The sequence below is a fragment of the Spermophilus citellus genome, assembly GCF_964194105.1.
Source record: "Spermophilus citellus genome assembly, chromosome: 6".
NCBI lineage: Eukaryota > Metazoa > Chordata > Mammalia > Rodentia > Sciuridae > Spermophilus > Spermophilus citellus.
In genome coordinates, this window is record NC_138187.1 from 120,312,871 (window position 1) to 120,332,683 (window position 19,813).

A 19,813-nucleotide genomic window follows, 5' to 3' on the forward strand; every position below is an offset into this window, starting at 1 on the left:
TGTTAAAACACAGTTGCTCGGCTCTATTCCTAAGAGTTTCTGATTTACTTGGTCTGGGGGAAAGACCTAGGATTTGAAATTTTTAAATTTTTATCTATTTATTTATTTATTCATTCATTCATTCATTCATTCCATTCATTCGTTCTTTCATTCATTCGTTTATTTGCTATGCTAGGGACTAAACCCAGGACCTTGTGCTTGCTAGGCCACCACTACCACTGAGCCACATTCTCAGCCCAGCATTGGCATTTCTAAGTAGCTTCTAGTTCATTGCAGATTCTACAAGTCTGGTATCCACACTCTGAGAACCACTGAGTTCCATTTCCTGAAGCCCAGTGAGATGAGACGGCTGGCTCCAGGACACAGGTGATCCAGGAAAGCCATCACTTCTCATCTGTTCTTTCTGCTACATCTCACTTCTCTTCAATAAGACAGGGGAATTTCAGAGACTTTATTTTAGCCCTTACCTTAAAACTCAGTTTGACTTGAACTTGAGAGTATACATTTCAAAGTGAAAAGTACTTTTTACCTCCTTAGAAGCATCAATATTTGGGATGAGTTATATGATCTAGAAAGGTTACTCATTAATAGAAACATTTGGGTTACCTGTTAGTCCTTCCTGTTCTTTTCATTCTCAGATGGAGTGGAGACCGAAGACCCCAGGAATGTGAGTTCTCAAATACATCACTAAGTTAATTGAGATCTGTCAGGGCCACCTAAGCATATTGATTTACTTAGGAGTACGGTATTATGGACTGAGGACATTGAATAATTGTTCTAGAGGTTCACTCATGCATAGCAGAGATGGGGAATTGCAGGGTTCAGTCATCACTGTGCAATGCTATGTCAAGAAAAATGTAGGTATCATATTCTTCTCTACAGGGAGGGGAAGATATTCAACGATAACAACACTCGTTTCTTTGTAAGTGGAACTAAGTTTTATTTAGCAAGTGGTGAATTATCAAAGAGCAAACATCAACCGCATTAAAATGTTGAGAGAATTTCTTCAGGGACACATTGAAGCTCATTTACAAAACAAACAAACAACAACAATAAAACTCAAGCTGCATGAGTATAAATCATTTTTGCCCCCAAATCAACAATTTATCGGGTAGGTTATAGTACTAAGCACAGCAAGAATGATTGAAGGGTCTCACAGGTTTACTAAATGAAAGAGGGACCCAAGTTCAAGAACCTTGACATAAACCAGTTAGACCAGTTACTGCAAAGCTTTATGGGACACACAGGAAGAAGCCATTGATTCTGTCTGGTGGCCCTTGAGGGAGACTTCACCCAGAGGAGATATTGATTGGATAGTGGTTTGAGGGAGGCATCACCCCAGGGGGCATTGGAGAGTGGCCTATCTATACTGTGGGCAGTGTTGCTGTATATTGGAGCTGACTAAATAAGAGCCAGAATCACAGGGACAGGAACACTTTCTTGGTAATACTACATGGTTTATTTATGAATATGTAACTTTGTCCCCCAGAAAGAGCACATAAATTAAGTCTGTTAAAAATAAACAAAATGTTTACATTTACTTTCTGTACATCTCAAAATATTGATTGGGATTGAATAATTGAATAGGTCTAACTGCTCAATCCATGGAAATGAGGCCAATAGTGGGACACAACTTGGACAGTACTGGAAAGCTCTGACCACAGAAGAGGCCCATTAAAATTAATATTGTCTCATTTAATCATTTTTGCTAATAGAGGAAACAAAATATGGCTATGTTTCCTTCCAAGATCTTCTTAGCAACATAACCAGGCTCAAGAGCACCTGGCACTATGCTACAAAATCTTCTTCTGCATTCTAGAAAGATTAGAGAGGTGATAGAGAATAATTCTGAAGCAAACACTTATGTTTATAAAGCTGTTGCATTAAATGAGTTGATCATAGATTTTTTTTTTTAATTAAGGAGGAGATTCTGTAAAAATTCCAGGCATTGATGGTTGTTTTAAAATAATTTAAATTGTCCTTGGATTGCTGTTGCTTCTATTTTATGGTGAATGTTTTTGCTTATTCTTAGACCTCTCTGTCCCTTGGCATAGATTTCTAGAATTATTCTCTGGTTGTGTGACTGTGAAACTTGGGGAAGAAAAAGGCAACAACAGAGAGCCTTAGGAAACTTTTCTGAGTGAAATCCATGATAGAGTAGGGAAATTGAGACCACGGGGCTTCCTTTCTGTGTCTCAAATCCTTGGTATTGCAAGTGTTGATACCAGAAAACTGAGACAGGTCCTGGCATACTGTAGGCATTAAAAGGTGACTACTTCCCAAGTACTGAAAGTAGAGCAGGATAGGAAGTTGTTGGGAACTGCTTCATTACAATTTCCTAAAACAAAACTATTTGTTGATAGACAAACATGCATACTGGTGAATGCTTTTTCTGTACTACTTGTGTGACCTCCTAAGAGGATGCATGATGTATAGGAAACAACTTGAGATTAGGAGTGCTAAAGATGTAGAATCAAAACAAAACAAAAAAATGGGCATAGTAAGAGGCTGAAGCAGGTGGAGCACAGGTTTGAAGTCAGCCTCGGTAATTTAGCAAGACCTCCCCACCCCCACCCCCAGCCCTCACCTAAAAAAAAAAAAAAAAAAAGAAAGAAAAAGAAAAATCTAGAAAGGCTAGGAATGTTGCTCAGTGGCTGAGCATTTACCTAGGATGTGCAAGGCCCTGGGTTCAGTCTCCAGTATTGCAGAAAATAATAAAAGCAGGTGTGGGCTTTGCAACATAAAAACTGAATAACTTCTTTGGACCTCAGTTTTGTGATCTAAGATATGGGGATGATGATGATAATTATAATACATACCTTGTATGTGCTACACACGACTGTTGTAAGGAAAAAAAGAAGCAGGAGTGAAAAGTCTTTGTTAAGTGATAGCCCCCAGTGTAGATATATATTTGATATATAGATATATAGATATTCTCCTTATTAATTTCAATTTTAAAATGTTCTAAACAGCTAAACTTTCCTCCCTGGCTATATTTAAAAAAACAAAGTTTTAAAAATCTTCCTTTGTTAAGTTTCACTTTTTGTTTACAGTTCTAATTTATCCAAGGGTGAATTAAGTTTCTCTTCTCACTAATGAAAATTTCTTAGTTTTCTAATTCAAGTGGTAACTGGATTCGAGGGGGAAAGATGGGGTCTTTGATTATGTTCTTTGTTTTTCTTTTCTTCTTCTTTTTTTTTTTTTTTTTTTTTTGCAACACAGACTTTGCTTGAATAAACCTCGGTGACATAAACCTTCATAAACAAAAAGCTGTGCACTTAGCCACAAACTACAGATAAGAGCCCCCAAGTTTCAGTGCTTTAATGACTGTCCTCATGCCTCCCCTCCCCCACCACCATTCCTGTTAACCAACCTGGGAAGTGGGAAGGGAAGTCTTTGTCTCCCTGTCTTTTTCATCCCAAGTGTGATTTTCTAGAAATAACATTTGGTCTCTCTAATGTGCTGTATTGTCTTCAGGGTCTTGCTTTATTTGGAGTGAAACCCCCAAATAAAACATAGGACTTGGTTAAAGAATTATAGGGTGTAAAGAGAGGTGAGAGCAAGCGAAAAGGGGAGACCTTGGTCTTTTCTGCTGATTGATTAACTCCCTTCTTCCTCTCCTCATCAGAGGAAAACTCTACTTCCTTTCTGCAAGAATTCAGTGTTCTCGGCCATTCCAGCATAATCCCTCATAGAGAGAGGAGCTATGTGGCCATCAAACCCTAAACCAAGAAAACCTTTATGAAATGAGAAGGATCCTCAATACAGACATTTTTATATGGCATACAAAAGCCAACTTGAAGGCTTTGATAGGAAATTATTTGGTTTCAGGACATGTCTGAGATCTTGATTTTTAAAAAGCATTTGCTGTCCTGTTAAATGAGAAAATGTTTCCATGTTATCCTGCAAGGTCATGGTTCCAGGCACTGTTATAGCAGCTTTATTAATTTGTTTTTGTTTTAATAATATTTTTTCATTTTCCAATACTTAGTGTGAATATTTGGAAAACAGAAATAAAAAGAAGAGGAGGAAAGCAATCACTCCACATTGCTCTTTCAAGAATAAATGATGATAAAATGCTGAAGCACCTCACTATATATGTAGGCCTTGTGCTGACATCTGATCTTTTGTCTTTTTCTATCAACCTCATCCGACTCATTCATCTTTTCTTTTTAAAATCACCTTATCTTTTAAAATGTCTTTATGTTAGTACTAAAAACTGGGCAGCCTCTCTTAAACTGGTTAATAATAAACTTAAGCAATAGAATTAGTCACTAGTTCATTCATTCATTCACTCATCCAGGACATGGTCTCTGTACTCCTAGCACATGACACAAATATTTAGCCAGTTCTATTACTGGCCCTGGGGACAGGATCAGACCCCATCCAGGTTATAGTTGGATAGGGATTGGAGTAGAGTATCCATTTAATAAAACCTGACTCTAGGGCTGAAGATATAGTTCAATGGTAGAGCCCTTGGCTAACATGCTGGAGGCCCTGGGTTTGAATCCCCAGAACTGAAAAACAAACAACACCCCCCCCCCCCCCAGCCAAAAAAAATTCTGAATTCCTAAAGGTGCACTTTTAAAAGGACAATTAATTAGCTGGGGAAGAGAGAGATGATTATCTCTGCTAATTCATCCCTACTTATTTTTAAATATGTGCCTCTTTTTAATTTTTTTTCTAAGCTGTTGGAGAAAGTAGAGGCAGCCTAGTATATTCTTGATTACTTGTCTCAGGTTCAGATGTCTTGGCTCTTACTGGCACCTTTGTGCTCAGAGGGTTCAGATCTCAGTCAGAGTTCTGTGCTCAAATGTATTGTCAACAATCGTGAGATTAACATTAGTAGCTTGTTACTAACTAGGCACTGGAAAAGGGAGGGATTAATCTTTTCTAATATAAGCTTTCCTGCTACCTAGGTGTATAACCTGGGTTAAAGCTCTTAACCATGCTGAGCCTCATTTTCTCCACCTGCAAGGTAACCCACTTGGACTCATAATCCCTATGGTCTTCCCCGCCCGCCTGTAATTCCCCATGGGCCAGATTTACTGTTCTGCCATAGATTAGTGGCCATTCAATGTAACAAGAGCAAAACCTGTGAAGAAATTGAGTTCTTGGGATATCTGATCAAAAGAGCTCCTGGGTGAATGAGCTGGTGCTTGGGATAGTAATAAAATCAGCAGCATTATTGACTGAACTGCTAGGGTAGAAGAATGTGGAAGAAGTATCTTAATGGAAGAGAAAAGGAGTAGGAGCAATTTCTCTTTCCCCTTCTTTCTGGGAAACAATGTACAATTGAATTCTCCAGAGAGTCAGCAGACTTTAACTTTCTCAAGGCTGTTTTCCTCATTGAACATGATGATAGCTTTCAGGGGAACATCTTTCATTGTTTCCTAGCATTACATTGAGCCAATGTATATGTGGCATTATCTCGAGCATTTCATAACATTTTTTTCCAACTAATTAATTAATTAATTATATGGTGCAGAGGATTGAACCCAATGCCTCACACACGCTAGGCAAGTGCTCTACCACTGACCCACAACCCCAGCCCCTCCTAACATCTTATGGTAATTAACAGTTATCAATATTTTCATGGGGAAAAATGTATACCTAATTTTCTTCTTTGTCAGAGATGGAGTCCAACTGAAATACAATGCTATACTTATTTTTTTATCTCTTCCTTCAGTTCATAAGATTTAAAAATAATGTGGCTAATATTTATGGAAAGCTCACTTTGTGGAACATGACAATAAAATTTATTACCCAAAATGGTGTACTTTTGAGAGTTTAAAGAAGGACTACCATAAATTATTAAGCTTATGACAACTGGCCCAAACCATAGTGATGACAGCCCAATGAGTCATATGTTATCCCCAACTAGGGCCAGGCACTGTGCTAAGTTAATTTGTTTGATCACCATAGCAAGTGATTGTTCTCCTTATTCCTATTTCATATTTGAGGAAACTGAGAATTAGATGAGTGAAATGACTCTAGTCCAAAGTCTTTACCCCAGATCACTGGAATTGGAAACCAAGGCATGCCTCAGAACTGGCCTTGGCCCCTTCCTGTGTGTCCTTTTACAGTCTGGTGACTTCTGCCAGTTCTCTCTCTCTCTCTCTCTCTCTCTCTCTCTCTCTCTCTCTCACACACACACACACACACACACACCTAATTAGCCTTGGTGGGGGAAGCAGATGTTTATCAAACACATTCATTTATAAAATGGAACCTTAGAAGTATGTCAGTTGTGATGTCTAAAACAAAACAAAACAAAACAAAACAAAACAAAACGTGTAAGACTTCTTTAAACTTGTTTATGTGGACACCATATGTGAATATCTTACCCGTCTCTTCTATTTTTTTTTTTTCAACTACTTCTTTGAAATCGTGGACAATGGGGTTAACAGAAGCAGTGGGAAAAGAGAGCTTTCAAATTATGTTGAACATCCATGCACATCATTAAAAAATACTCTGTGTTGGTGCCAGGGATGTAGCTCAGTGGTAGGGCACTTGCCTAGTATGGTTGAAGCCCTGGGTTCAATCCCCAGCACTGCAAAAAAAAAAAAAAAAAAGAAAAGAAAAGCAAACTGTGATTTTCTGATGTTTCTTGGAGGTGTGTATGTGTCTGTATCCTCAAATATATTTTATGTTTAATGGGGTGGTTAAGGTGGATAATTTGATCATTCTACTGGTATCATACCATGCATTGCTTATTCTGAACTCTGTCATATTTGTACCACTTCCCCCTCCTCCTCTGTTCTCCACTTCCCCCTCCCCCCCTCCCCCGCCTCTCAGAGGTAAGCTACCTTTTATTTTGGACAACACTATCACACACATGATTGAGTCAACAATTTATGGCTTTTAAAAATAGGGATTTTGTTCTCTCTTTGGTTTATTGTTTATCATAATCATCTTTCAAGTGAAAAGGCTAATTTACTCTTTCTATAGGAATATTTTAAGCTTGATTATCATAATATTACAGCTGCCTGAAAAGGTCTAAAATGGGACATTGACCTTGAATGTTTTCTGCATTTAGCTCGTGGTGCTTAACATTCAGGAAAGAATATAACTGCAACTCATTTATTAATATATAATCTCAACATGTTAACTACTGCTCTGTAAATACATGCCAGGTAGATTATAGAAAGCTTGCAAGAAACCATAAAATGCATTTGATATTTTACTAGGGTAAGTTTGTTGGAAATACAACATATCTAAAGTCACTTTTCCCATTGGAGCTTCTGTAGTTTATAATTTAATTTTTACTGACATTTCACCATGTATATTATTAGCTTACAAAATGAAAGTGAAATAATCCTGAATTAATTAAACAGAAACTGAATTGCCTCTATTAGTTTCTCTGTCTCTGATTTTTGTTTTGTTTTGTTTTAACTTCCATTTTCACAGAACACTAGGAAAAGAGTTTGGTGTATTACGGAGGTGACACAATTGCTCCCCAGAGAATGGGCATTTTTTTTATATAGACTCCATTATTTGGGAATGGGATATATTTATAGGACAAGAAGTTTGTCAAAAGGAAAGGCTTTTATTAGGGCTTCTGTGGAACCAAGCACTTTCAGCAGAAATGATTGCTTCCTGCCAGTCGAGACAATAATTTAAATATCAAAGCCTGTGCCCTAGAAATGAAAGGCAACAGAAAATGAGATGTGATGAATTGATAGAGGTTTGGTAGTAATATAAAGTAGTCATCCTGACTTAGAACTCTGCATGTTCTTGGTGGGAAAGGTGTGTTCTTAAGCAGGTTTATAGCACAATAGAAATCATACCAATATAGGACTGGGGATATGGCTTGTGGTACAGTGCCTGCCTACTATGCATGAGGCCCTGGGTTAAATTTCCTATACTGCTAAAGAAAAAAAAAAATGCAATTTGTAGATGAGGAGAAAAGGGACAGATAGGTGAGGAGACCTATCCAAAGTGACACAGCTTAAGAAGAGATAGAAGACAATATGATATCTAGGCCCCCTTGCTTATCATTTAAGATTCCCTTTCCAGGGATATTCATTGTGGATTTGCTTTTGGAGTTAAAGATAGTGGTTTGTAAGAGTTTTGGTTTACTTTTGTAGAATGATATATTACACCATACCTGATACATCAAAGACAGCAGGGAGAACGTTTCAAAGAGTTAAACAGCTTTTCGAAGGTTTAGGATCTTGAGGAAAAATCTGTAAAGGCAGATTACAAGGCAATTTGAAAAATCTAAACTTGTGATGCTTTGTTTAGGTTTTAATATTTAACACATAATTAATGTGCAATATAAAATGAAACTATTTCACAATAATAGTGATGGATTTGAAATATTTAAATATAGACTCATCCTATTAATTTTCAGAAAAAGTGGGAGTGAAAAATAGTTATTAATATGCAATAATAGCAACACTGCTGTTCTCATCACCTTTACCAACATAAGAATTCACAGAATATTTTAAGCAATTATTCTGGCTAAAATGCAGTAACATTTCTGGTATACACGACTCAAAGGAATCTACCTTTTGTTTCCATTGGAGTTTTTGCTGGTTCCTTTCTAGTCTTTCAAATGGAAATGAAGTATAATCTCTGCTTGATGCCTATGTGTTAGCTGGAGATGAAGTTGTTTGGCTATTTGTGACTGCTAAAGCTATGCTTAGACTCAGGGCCTGGTGCATCACAGACTTATATTAACTAATTTATTTATACTCTTTGTGAAAGAGTCAGAAGAGGTCCTTTTGTCTGGCTCAATTTCTCCTGATTTGGGTAGACTCCTTGTGGTAAGATTGTGAAGTGTATAGACTGATTAACAATACATGTCTATTCCATGTTGTTTATCTATTTTGCCCCCAAATTATTTATAACTGAGATTTTTTGAAGGTATAAGTTCATTATTGCCCATGGTGTTTTTATTTCTGTGATTATCCATTCCTTTCTCATTCAAGTGAGAAAACTGACTAGGAAAGGCTCTGGAGATGACTTGAGCCGAGTGTTTATAAAATATTCTAAAGCTGTCTTGCAAGTTTAGAGCAATGGATATCATTTTAAATCTGAAGTTGGTTAAACTGGATTCAAGACAGTAAGTGGATCTTCGGTCCTTGACTTATGCATGCGACCCTTAGCTCCTAAGGGGAACAGACTCATCCCTATACACCTAGTGCACCTCTGGTCATTCACAAAGCAGCCAGCTCATTGAACACTGTACCTTGCAAGGATGAAATATGGTTAGTGAGAGATCAGGGGGATGACTCTGTGCATGTATGTCTGTGGACACAGAAAACAGACGGACATGTGAACATGAGTCTAAATATTTTTTAATAATACACACAGATAAGTCAAATGGCTCTTAATCAGGGCAAATAAGTACCCCAAGGAAAATAAGAAAATTCTGGGAAATAAAAGATTACTCTTAGGCAATGTGGTGACTTAAGATGCATCGGTAAATAATTGCCTACAAATCTTGTCTTTAAAAAACCATTTCAAAGGACTAATAAACAGATTCTGCTACAGCATGATAATGCAAAGAAACTAAATATAAAATGCCACACAAGTGCAAAATCTTAGTGTTTATTGAGTACATTATATGTGTTGAGTACTTTAAATAATTTTTATTTTTTAAAGAAATATTCCCAGATAAAAATAATAATGAAACGTTTGGGGGTATATCTTTTAAAAATGTGTACAATTGGATCTTCTAATTACCTTGAGGATTTTAGTTTATTCAGAAATCAAGATAGTAATCATATGAACCAAAGATTTTTTTCTGTCCTTTTAATGCAGTATTAGCTTCTATATTTCTTTGATTGTATTTTGGGAAAAAAATCATGTTTCTTTTGCAAAATGCCTTATTTATTTATTTTTTTTAATTGTAAACTGATTACATGTCTCATTTTAGATTGAATAGACAAATCTTTTTTTTTTCCCTGGGTGTCTACAGAATGCTTGGATTTTCTTCTACATCTCAAAGCTCTTTTAATTCACTGCTCACAACCAAATTTACATCTTAATTGCAGAGTTCACATTTAACAATATAGACAGCATAATGCCACTGGTAATTAAGCTTTTACTACCTGCTTTTATACAGTATTCTCAAGCACAGTTTTTTTTTTTTTTTTTTTTTTTTTGCTATGTGAGTTCTGATCTAGAAACTTGCCTGCATTTAGACAACAAATAAAGGAATCAGGCCCATATCTTAGATATAGCTAAATACATGGCAGGGAAATTGCTTTTTTCTGCGGGGGGACCAAATCATGTCTGTCATTTTTATATTCTGAATTTTAATGTGGCTGTTCTATTTTAGTGTTTTGTTTTTTAAAGGCCTAGAAAATTTGAGAGGGTTGAGAGAGAGCTGAGTTCTGATTTAGTGAATTTAACACATGCGGAATATCTGAACTGATTTATTTTGATCTCAAAGATTATACTATTTCTATCATGTAAGACTTAAGATGCAAAAGGTTGGTAAGCAGGAGAGCTGAATTATATTAAAATTGTGGGTCTTCCACTCTCTATAAGGTAGCAGTTATCTCTTTGCCATAAATAGCTGGTATCTATTCCAATGTGCATTTGCTAGTATAAAAAATCCTGTAGTTTAAAATAGAACCTAAGCCTGCTCTCAGTTATATGGAAATTAAAAACACACTCTACACGATTTTAAGAGGAAAAACCCTGTTTCCCTCTTATATTTTCTTGGTGCTTTTTTTTCCCCCCAACACTTTTGTCTGAGAATTCAGAGTTTGGTAAATTATTATCTGTTGAACACTTGTTCTTCTTATAGTGACTAGGTTGTGTGAAGTCTTATAAAATATGGGTTGATTTTTTTTTTTAAAGCATGTAGTATACATTATGTATAAAAACAAATACGTAAATTGGTACATTGTGTTTTATTTGAAAGGTTAATGTTTTGGGTAAAATCCTATATATGGATATATGTCTCCTTGTTAGGAAGCTTATATTGAAATAGTACACAATTAAGGGCACTTTTCATGCAGTGTACAGCAAAGCTTTTCCTTCAAAAACTGCAGTCTTTATTTTGTCAAAATACATTGGGATACATTTAGCTCACTAAAGACCCTCCAGACCCCAGACTCCTGCTGGAAACTAAAGGGGCCAATTTGTCCCACAATTGTTTACCTTTGTTTTGAAAGTCTGTGCATTGTATATCTATATACAGAGTACCCTGGAGCAGGTATAGAAAAGTTAACGTAATTTACATAGCATTCTCTTAAATGGTACTGTTACCAGCTATTTCCTATTCTATAGTTGGGTACAACTGCATTTCACCTTAGAGACGAGGATCCCAGTTCACAAGCTCCAATGATTTAGAAGAATGTCTTTAAAAAAAAAATTAAATACCCATTATATACCAGGACAGCACGAAAAGACACGATTAGGAAGAAACGAGAAAGTACAACACTATAGAAGCCGCCGCCCCCGGTGGACTAATAACACAGACAACCAAACCCCAGGACAAACTTAATTCTCTACCTTCCGCAGAATCCTTGCCCATATTAACTGAGAGAGTCTGCGTGAGTTCTTCTTTTCAAAGCGAAATAGATCTTAGATTAGAAAACCAAAGACAAATCCCTCCAGTGCTTAGAGAGTTAAGTTAGTTATGTTTCTTTTGTAGCTTCCCAGAAAAGGGGGGCGGGGGAATAAAAAGAGGGTTAAAAAAAAAAAAAAAAGCCCAGGGTATCTACTGGGAGCGTCTCACTCGCTCCCGTCCTGGCTTGCTTTTCCTCTGCCCACTCTCAGTTCTCACCCCCTTCAGTTCCTTCTCTGCACCCAGCCTACCTGCCTGGCTCCACTCGCTCGTGCAGCCTCCCGTCGCCTCCCTCCTGATTGGGCAGAGGCCCCCCAATCGGCTGCGCGCCTGGGCCGGTGGGACTGCATATGTAAAGCCCTACTTCATATTAATAAGCTCCAATCGGGGCTTTAAGTCCTTGATTAGGAGAGTGTGAGAGCTTTGGTCCCAACTGGCTGTGCCCATAGGCTTGTCACCAGGAGAACATTTGTGTTAATTGCACTGTGCTCTGTCAAGGAAACTTTGATTTATAGCTGGGGTGCACAAATAATGGTTGCCGGTCGCACATGGATTCGGTAGAACTTTGCCTTCCTGAATCTTTTTCCCTGCACTACGAAGAAGAGTAGGTACCTTTTTCTTTCCTTTTCGAACTCAAGCGTGGGGGTGAGTGCGTGTGGGGTGAACGGAATGTATCTTTGCACACTGATTCAGGTAATGCCCTGGGTATTTTGTGTGCACACGAGTGCTTGTTTGTGTCTGTCTTATGCCTTTTGTGTCGAGGGTGATCTCCTAATTCAGTAAGTCGAGAATTGTTCTCTGACTACAATGTTACCTTTGAGGCAAAGCTCAGTGACTGTCAGTAAAACAGCTGTGTGACAGTCACTTCTTATTCAGGTGCTAAGAATAGGCACTTGGCACAAATGCTTAGTGAACTGTTAAAATGCATCTTTTACTAGGACCCATTTTCCCAAGGAAAGATGTTTTAAAATACAATATTCAAAATGATTTATACTATTGAGTGCCTCTTATGTATTTGCAGTTTGACAGATATTTTCAGCTCCCTGTCATTTCTTACCGCGCAGAGTTAGAAGCAAAATTGCACATTTACTAATTCTCCTTCAGAGAACAATTTAAAAACTAGCCCTATGCAATTCAGAGCTAGAATAATGTTATTTGCATGGTTAGTGTTAAGTCAGCACTTAACTGACAAATCAGTCCATTAAGTAACATGAGATTTTCACACATTATAAATATTTAAGGAAAAAAAAACTAAAGAAGAAACAGTGGTGACTTTTAAATTTTCCCCTTAAATAGACAATACTCAGATTGTGGATATGTTTCATATATTGTGTCCAGAAAACAGAGAAAAGTACTTTCATTCTTATATGCAGTTAATTCGTATTTATGAATATCTTTATACACTAGAAATGTATATTTAGATTATTAAAGATGAGGGGGGGGAGTGAACAGGGGTAGGGGAAGTAAATTAGGCATTCTTGTGTAAATGAGTAGGTCATAAACTTAATTTCAACCCACTGTTAAAATAAAATATTAGTGTATCACGGGAGCTGTCACTGGTTTATCTCTCTTTCTGTTGAGTCAGTTATATTGCTTTGCTTTCACATTACAGTAATACCAACTGTTATAATTCTGAAAAGAGTGCTCTTGGCAAACATTTCTCTCTATAGATTGTGAAGAAAATATAAAACTCTGGAAGATGAGGTAGTGCATTATAGGTAGATGTCCACTAGCTGTCCTTAGTGACTGCATATTGCATTGCTTTGTAATTAAGTAAGAGATGAAAAGTGACTGGCAGTGTCAGTGACTGCTCTTGGATGTTTGAGTGTAAGAGTGTGTGTGTGTGTGTGTGTGTGAGCGTGCACATATATATGCGCCCACACACACACACACACACACACACACACACTCTCACACATACCCACATGCACACTCACACAGGAGATATTAGCCCAGAGATGAATTTAGGAAGAACTGAAAGATTATAAGCCTGCCTTGCATCCGTTTGAAAGCACTCAAGGGAAGAAGCAACCTTAAAATGCATGAAAATAAAAATGAAAGGTAAACAAAGGTAGGACTGCCCACTCAACTGTAGCCCGAAGGTTAGTGCACCTGGGACTGTAGGATCCCAGAATTTGAAATGTCTTCATGTCAGAAGAATGCCTTACTAAAGCTCACCCAGGGTCTGAACTTTTTTTCCTAAATAAATAAACAAAATCAACTTTCAAAACCTCCCAGAGCCTTGTTTTAAGAGTAGTTTCCTTGAATTTAACTTCTTATAGCTAATTTGAATAATTAGTTTAGATAAGCCTCTTAAAGCAGATGCATTTAAATGAAATCAGGGCACATGTCCTTTTGGCTTTGGCGCAAGATTCAAACTAGCTTTCTTTTTGGTTCAATTAAAAGTCATCTTTTAAAAATACAGATTTATTGTCTGGATGCAGTTCTGATGGTTACGTGGTTCACTGGACAGACAGAAAGATCCAATGCTGAGCAACGCATCTGCCTCTCTGTCTCAATTAATAAACCACAAAATTTATACATGCTATTAATATTCATAGTAATTGTACTGGGTTAAACCCCATCACGTGTGTTTATACATAGAAATGAAACCAGAGTTATGCAGTTTGAGAGGAAAATATTGAATATTGGACAGTTTCTGGTTTGGAGGCTGTTAAAAAGATTCATACAATTTATTGACCACCATTTAAAGAGCTTAGAATGTTAGCCTCTAACTATTTTTTTTTTTTTTAAATTTTAGGACATGTGCCAGCACATTAAAGAACATAACATTTGAAAGCTTGTTTCACATTTAATAGCAGTAATAGCTGATAGCATAAATAGATGAAAATAATATATCTGCTCATTCTGACATATGTGTCAGTCTAATCATTCTAAATGAGTGTGCTCATCACATGAATCCCTTTCAACCTCTGATTAAAATGTAACATTGACTACAGGATTATAGAGCGGACTTAATTTTACTGACTGTTTTAACAGTTGTCACAGCTGTTGGAAGAAGGAAAGGCAATTGAAACCCTCCAAAACAGACAAGGCAAAGAGGGAGCAGTTTAGTAAATATCAGCCTGATCATTGAAATCCAGACATTGAACATTTAACAGTTGCGTGTTTTAAGATTCCTGCTCGGGGCAATGCAAGTTTTATTTTATATGATTCACTCTTTCTGTTTCAGGGTTTTGATTTTTTCCCCCTCTGCTCTAACTCTTGTTATTAAAAGCTAACTTAATTGAAATGCAACTATTCTAAAGTGATACTATAATGTCAAAATACACAGGATAAAAATAGACAGGAAGGAAAAAAATCTATATAGTAACAACAACAAGAGAAAGCTTAAGTCAGATTGGACACTATCTTTGAACGAAAGATAGGAGTCTGCCCAAGTCACTTTAGATATGATATTATTTGAGAACTATGAACAGATACTTCAGGTTTATTTTTCTAAGAAAGAATACTTCAACTCCAGACTTGGAGTTCCTATTGCTTTTCTTCCTGTTTCCTCTCTATATTATCTGTTAAAAACACCTGCAGCCTTAAAAGGTAGGTGGTGTTTTCAGACAATTTCTCTGTAAATTACTAGAAGTGACAACCAGCAGCAATTAGGGGTGAGCATTCTGGAACTGTAGAATCTTGAAATCTTTACATCAGTAAATTGAACAGAGCAATTCTATTTTTCTAAGAATTAAATATCCATAATACATGTCCCAAACTATATATAGTTGAAAGAACCAGACAATGTCTGTTATGTAACATACGATTTTGCTCCTTGAAGTAAGGGGGGAAAAAGTGTTCTTGAGTTAATGGAATAAATGTTACATGGGAGTGGTGAGTTAGTGATGGGCACCTATGTTTTACTATCCCTTTGTGTTAGGGTATTTGTGTATTACCTTATACACATTTGGTGGTGAGTTTAAAAATCCTCCTTTTACAGGGAGACAGCTTTCCATTTCCTGGGCAGAGGCAAGGGTGATGGTGTTGGCTGGTTCTTATAGTGATGGTTTCTCATCTTAATGTGTTTATGGCACTGCTGCTTTATTTACTGAGCCTAGTGTGTTGCAGCGGTAATTAACCCATGTTATTAGCAAAGCCCTTGTGAATATCCATTAATTCTCTTGCATGGATGATCATTTTTCTAGTGTTTTTCCCCCAATAAGATATCATTGTTCTTTTTTTTTATATATTCTAAATTGACGGCCTTTGATATGTTTCTTTGGTTTAATCTGACTTGTGATATATATACTGACCACATCATGAAGAATGAAATTGTGTTTCAGCTCTTAATAATGCTAATAGGAGGAAAGATTTTTTGTTGTTGTTATTGTTCTTTTCAAAGTAAAAAAAGACAAGACTAGAAATTCAAGCTTAAAAAGGAAATAATGTAGGAAACCAGTTTTAACTCTACCCTTTCCAGATCTCAGAATGTATGACAATTTGTATCTTTGAGGCCTTTTAATCAGGCTTTTATTTAGTTAATAACACTTTAGGCATTTTTGTAAAATATTGAGCCAGCAGAAAAATACTTGTGCTTCCTGTGCTGAGAAAAGATAAGGACCATCTCATTAGCCGGGCCATACTTTTGCAATTAATTTTAGATACCTGGTGCTATTCATCAAAGAGGGCAGCTAACTTCTCTATGATTCTATTTAACAATACTTTCACAATACCTCACTCCTGCCAGAATTACAGACAAAGAAGGAGCCGGTTCTTTTGGAAGGTAGGCATAATGCCCAATCTCAAGTCTGTATCACTTGTGAAAAATTCCTCAACATTTGTTTTCGGCTAGTGACTAAACAAAATGTTTCTTTGTTTTACTTGTAAAGTAACGCTCAGCACTGAAGGTTTTTCTTTTTATTATTTTATACGAGATATTTAAATACATGCTTATGATTGATACTTTCATACAAGTGGCAATTAATAGCAATAATTTTTATGAAACCAATTAATATCACATAAACTTTAGAACCAGCTATCTGGCATTTAGAAAGAAGAGGAGAGCATTTAAGGTATCGTGATCGAACTTTAAAGTCAATGCAGCAGATAAGCCTTGCTCTGAATTTTGCTTCATCACAAATTCATGGGCAAGAGAAACAATGCAATGTTGATCTGTTATAAGTGCATATGAGCTCTGGCCCTTGGCAGCTCTCTGGAGAAAATCTTTGATTACATTGGTCCAGTTTGTTCAGTTTTTATCTCTTTTACATCCACTGGCATTGTATTAAATTGTCATTGTCCTAAAGCACATGAGATAGAAATGAATTGCAGTTCTCTACATTCTCTGACAGTGAAATATTTAGCCTCTCTTTCTCCAATCATACTTACGTGTGTATTTGATAGTGCAGGGATGACACCAAGCATCTCTGCGGCTTGACATTCTTATTGCATTTTGTATGTTTTGCCATTGATTATTATTTCCAGAGCCATGTAAATCTGGATATAAATCATCTATACCATGATTATTAAAATAAATACACATATGGCACTTTAAAATCCAAAGCAGTAGATAAGATACACACATGAGTGTGTTCATGTGCATGTCTAACATGCGTGTGAAATATGCATATATATGGGGAAAGGGGTGTTTGTAGCATATAGGTGTGCTGTTAAGATTGTCCATGTACATTTGTATAATAAAGTAGATCTCAAAATACTAATCAGTGGTCAGTTACATTTACCAGGCATAATTGTAACCTGGAATTACTATTTCAGGTATTTACCAAGTCTAATTTAAAACTGAATTGATTTAACAACTGTATATTAGACAGGTAACTGGTAACCTAGTAAGTAAATTTGTTTCTGACTTAAAATAATTTTAATTATTTTCATTCATGTATTGAATATATAGTAACCATAAATAAACTGTAAAGTAGGAAATAAACTACTGATATTAAATGTATCATTTAATGGGTTGGGCCCATATCCAAGAAAAAAATTTGAACTAGCTTCTGGCTACATCTTTTCCTGTACAATTGAGCCTGACAAATATATCTTAATGCAAAGCATGGGAGCTTTCAAAAAATGCAAAATGTGAATTTAATTTGCCTACACTAAATAAATATGTCATTTGCTTATTTTCTTTTTCTAAAAGCAAATATGTAAAATTAATAAGTATTACATTTATATAAAATACATCATAGATTTCACAATGATTTAATTTGATTCTAAGAGGTAAGTTTAGAGGTCTCTGATTTTACTTTGGTAAATCTGATTGTTGGGAAAAAAAACACTTATAGAATTGCTCTATTCTTTTATTTTTGTCCCATTTTATATTTTTGTTTAAATTCCTAGATTCATTTCCTACCTTTGTTTGCATAACACTTTAGCAAATTTACTGCTATTGTGTTTTTAAAAAAGTGCTAACTGCTTCTTTGTACCACCCATCAGATCAAAGTTAGCTCCCCTATTATCTGAAGGTGGTAAGAGACAGCCTTCTGTCTTTTGAAGGATTTACCTGGCCTTTTATTCTTGTTTCAAGTTCCTATTAGATTTATAATTTCTAAGGTCTAGGAAACCTTAGCTAATAAAAATAATTTCCATTCAGTTTTAGTAAACACATCTTTCCTCCCTGCTTTTTCTTTCCAAAAGTACAGATGTTTCTTTTTCTCAAATATGAACAATATTTCTAAGTATTTTTTTATAATGAAGTATCTAAAACCATTGAATTGAGAGGGTTTAGACCTTTAGATACATATATCCTGCCCATAATTTTTGAAAAATATTTTTAAATGTTTGGAGGAAACTTGCTTTTTATGTTTTGATTTCTTCAAATGAAATGCCATTTAAATTTATGGTGAGGCACATATATTTGGAAGGTAACCTACTAAAGCAAGTCAATAAAAAGAAAGGTACAGTTTTTAAAAATTTGGTTTATCACTGCTCAATTAAAGTTCATTAATTGTGCATATGTGCATCTGCCTGTAGATATGTAACAAAACACTACCATAGAAATACAACTTATGGTTATATGCAATTCTTTCACACAATATAGTAATTGAAAACACCAGCTTTTGGCATTCAGAATTTCATAACTACTTAGTATAGTGTTCAAACTCATGAGGCATCTACTTAAGTTTAGATTGCATTCTAAAAAAAAGAAAACTGAATTTCTATTTTAATTATACAAAGCTGTTTTTGTAACATACAGTCCTGTGTGCCTTCTCATATTGCTTTGAGTGAAACAAAATTACATATATACCTTTCATCATTTTGATTGGAAGTACAGATTATGTGTAATATGCTTTGGCAGCACTTACCTAGCCAAAGAAAACAAATTAATATTGGGCATACTGAGGACTGTCAGGCATATCACAGACATGTCAATTTAACTTTGCTTCATCATACACCTTCTCCGCAAACAGTTGGTAAAGATGGTACTAAGTAAAAGGCAAGCTACCAATAAATCCTCACATTATATCAGAGATTGATGGCTGGTAGAAGTGTAATGAAAACCAGCTTGCTTGCTTACTTGTCTTTAAAAACTAACTGTAGGAATACAGAGAGCATAGGGAATAATGAGTTTTGTATAACTGAAGCTCATTCAAATCTTTCTACCACCCTGGAAGTAAAATAGGATGTTAAAACAAAGGCTCTGACTTGGTAAACCTCAGTTGCTCTTATTTGTGAAACAAATAAAAACTTAAAGAAGTGGAGAATCTGGGAGGGTGCGGATTCACTTTGAAAGGAAAGCTTGCTTTGTGTTGCACTTTACACACATTTTCTGGGGAAGAAACAAAATCATTTTTTTTTTTTGGTGTGGCTTATTTAATTGCCCCATCCCCAAGACAGAGATAAATTTAAAAAATCAAACCAAGAATAGAGCAAGAATTTATGCACAAAAAAATAGGCAGAAACACACTATTTTTTTTCCCTTCCTGATCAGAATTATATCTTGGCAAAGGATAATTCCTTTTTAATCTACTCTGGAAAAATTTTACTTATTTTTAATGGCTTTTGAGAATTTAAACAAAGGGCTTGTTAAATATATTCTCTTTCCTTTTAATACTCACAATGAGTACTGAAGCATTCTAAAAGGTATACTTTTCAAGGCAGCTAATATGTGACAATATTTATAAGAATTTACTTTGCTTTGAAAAAAATTATTAAAGCAGTCTACTCATATATGCCAAAATTTTGTCCAGAGTTAGCAAAACTAGCAGATCCTGTAGACAATTACAGAGGCTGGGGTACTTAAATTTTAAGAGAAAAAAAAAATCAAATGTGAGGTTGTTCAGTCTATTGCCCCTAGCCCTCCATAATTCCACCTTATTG

The 19,813-nt window shown here is 35.8% G+C and overlaps 1 protein-coding gene and 1 long non-coding RNA gene across 12 annotated transcripts in view; one reads left to right on the plus strand and one right to left on the minus strand.

Moving 5' to 3' along the window:
- The window catches only part of LOC308652174, an 80,168-nt gene extending 68,250 nt beyond the window's left edge, over window positions 1–11,918 (minus strand). Inside the window, exons 1-2 of the long non-coding RNA XR_014022749.1 lie at window positions 11,782–11,918; window positions 8,111–8,189 (exon numbers count right to left, since the gene is read on the minus strand). This is a non-coding gene — a long non-coding RNA (uncharacterized lncRNA). The remainder of the gene's footprint in view (window positions 1–8,110; window positions 8,190–11,781) is intronic.
- Window positions 1–19,813, plus strand: part of ESRRG (estrogen related receptor gamma) — a 590,918-nt gene that overhangs the window by 355,011 nt on the left and 216,094 nt on the right. Inside the window, exon 1 of one of the 11 annotated variants that reach the window (XM_081299909.1) lies at window positions 11,944–12,134. The exons of 9 other annotated variants lie outside the window; for them this stretch is intronic. In XM_081299909.1, the coding sequence (XP_081156035.1) occupies window positions 12,079–12,134 (56 nt within the window). In that variant the 5' untranslated portion in view covers window positions 11,944–12,078. Of the gene's footprint in view, window positions 1–11,943; window positions 12,139–19,813 lie in introns of those variants that run through there. One more of the 11 variants, XM_081299911.1, reaches the window with a different exon arrangement.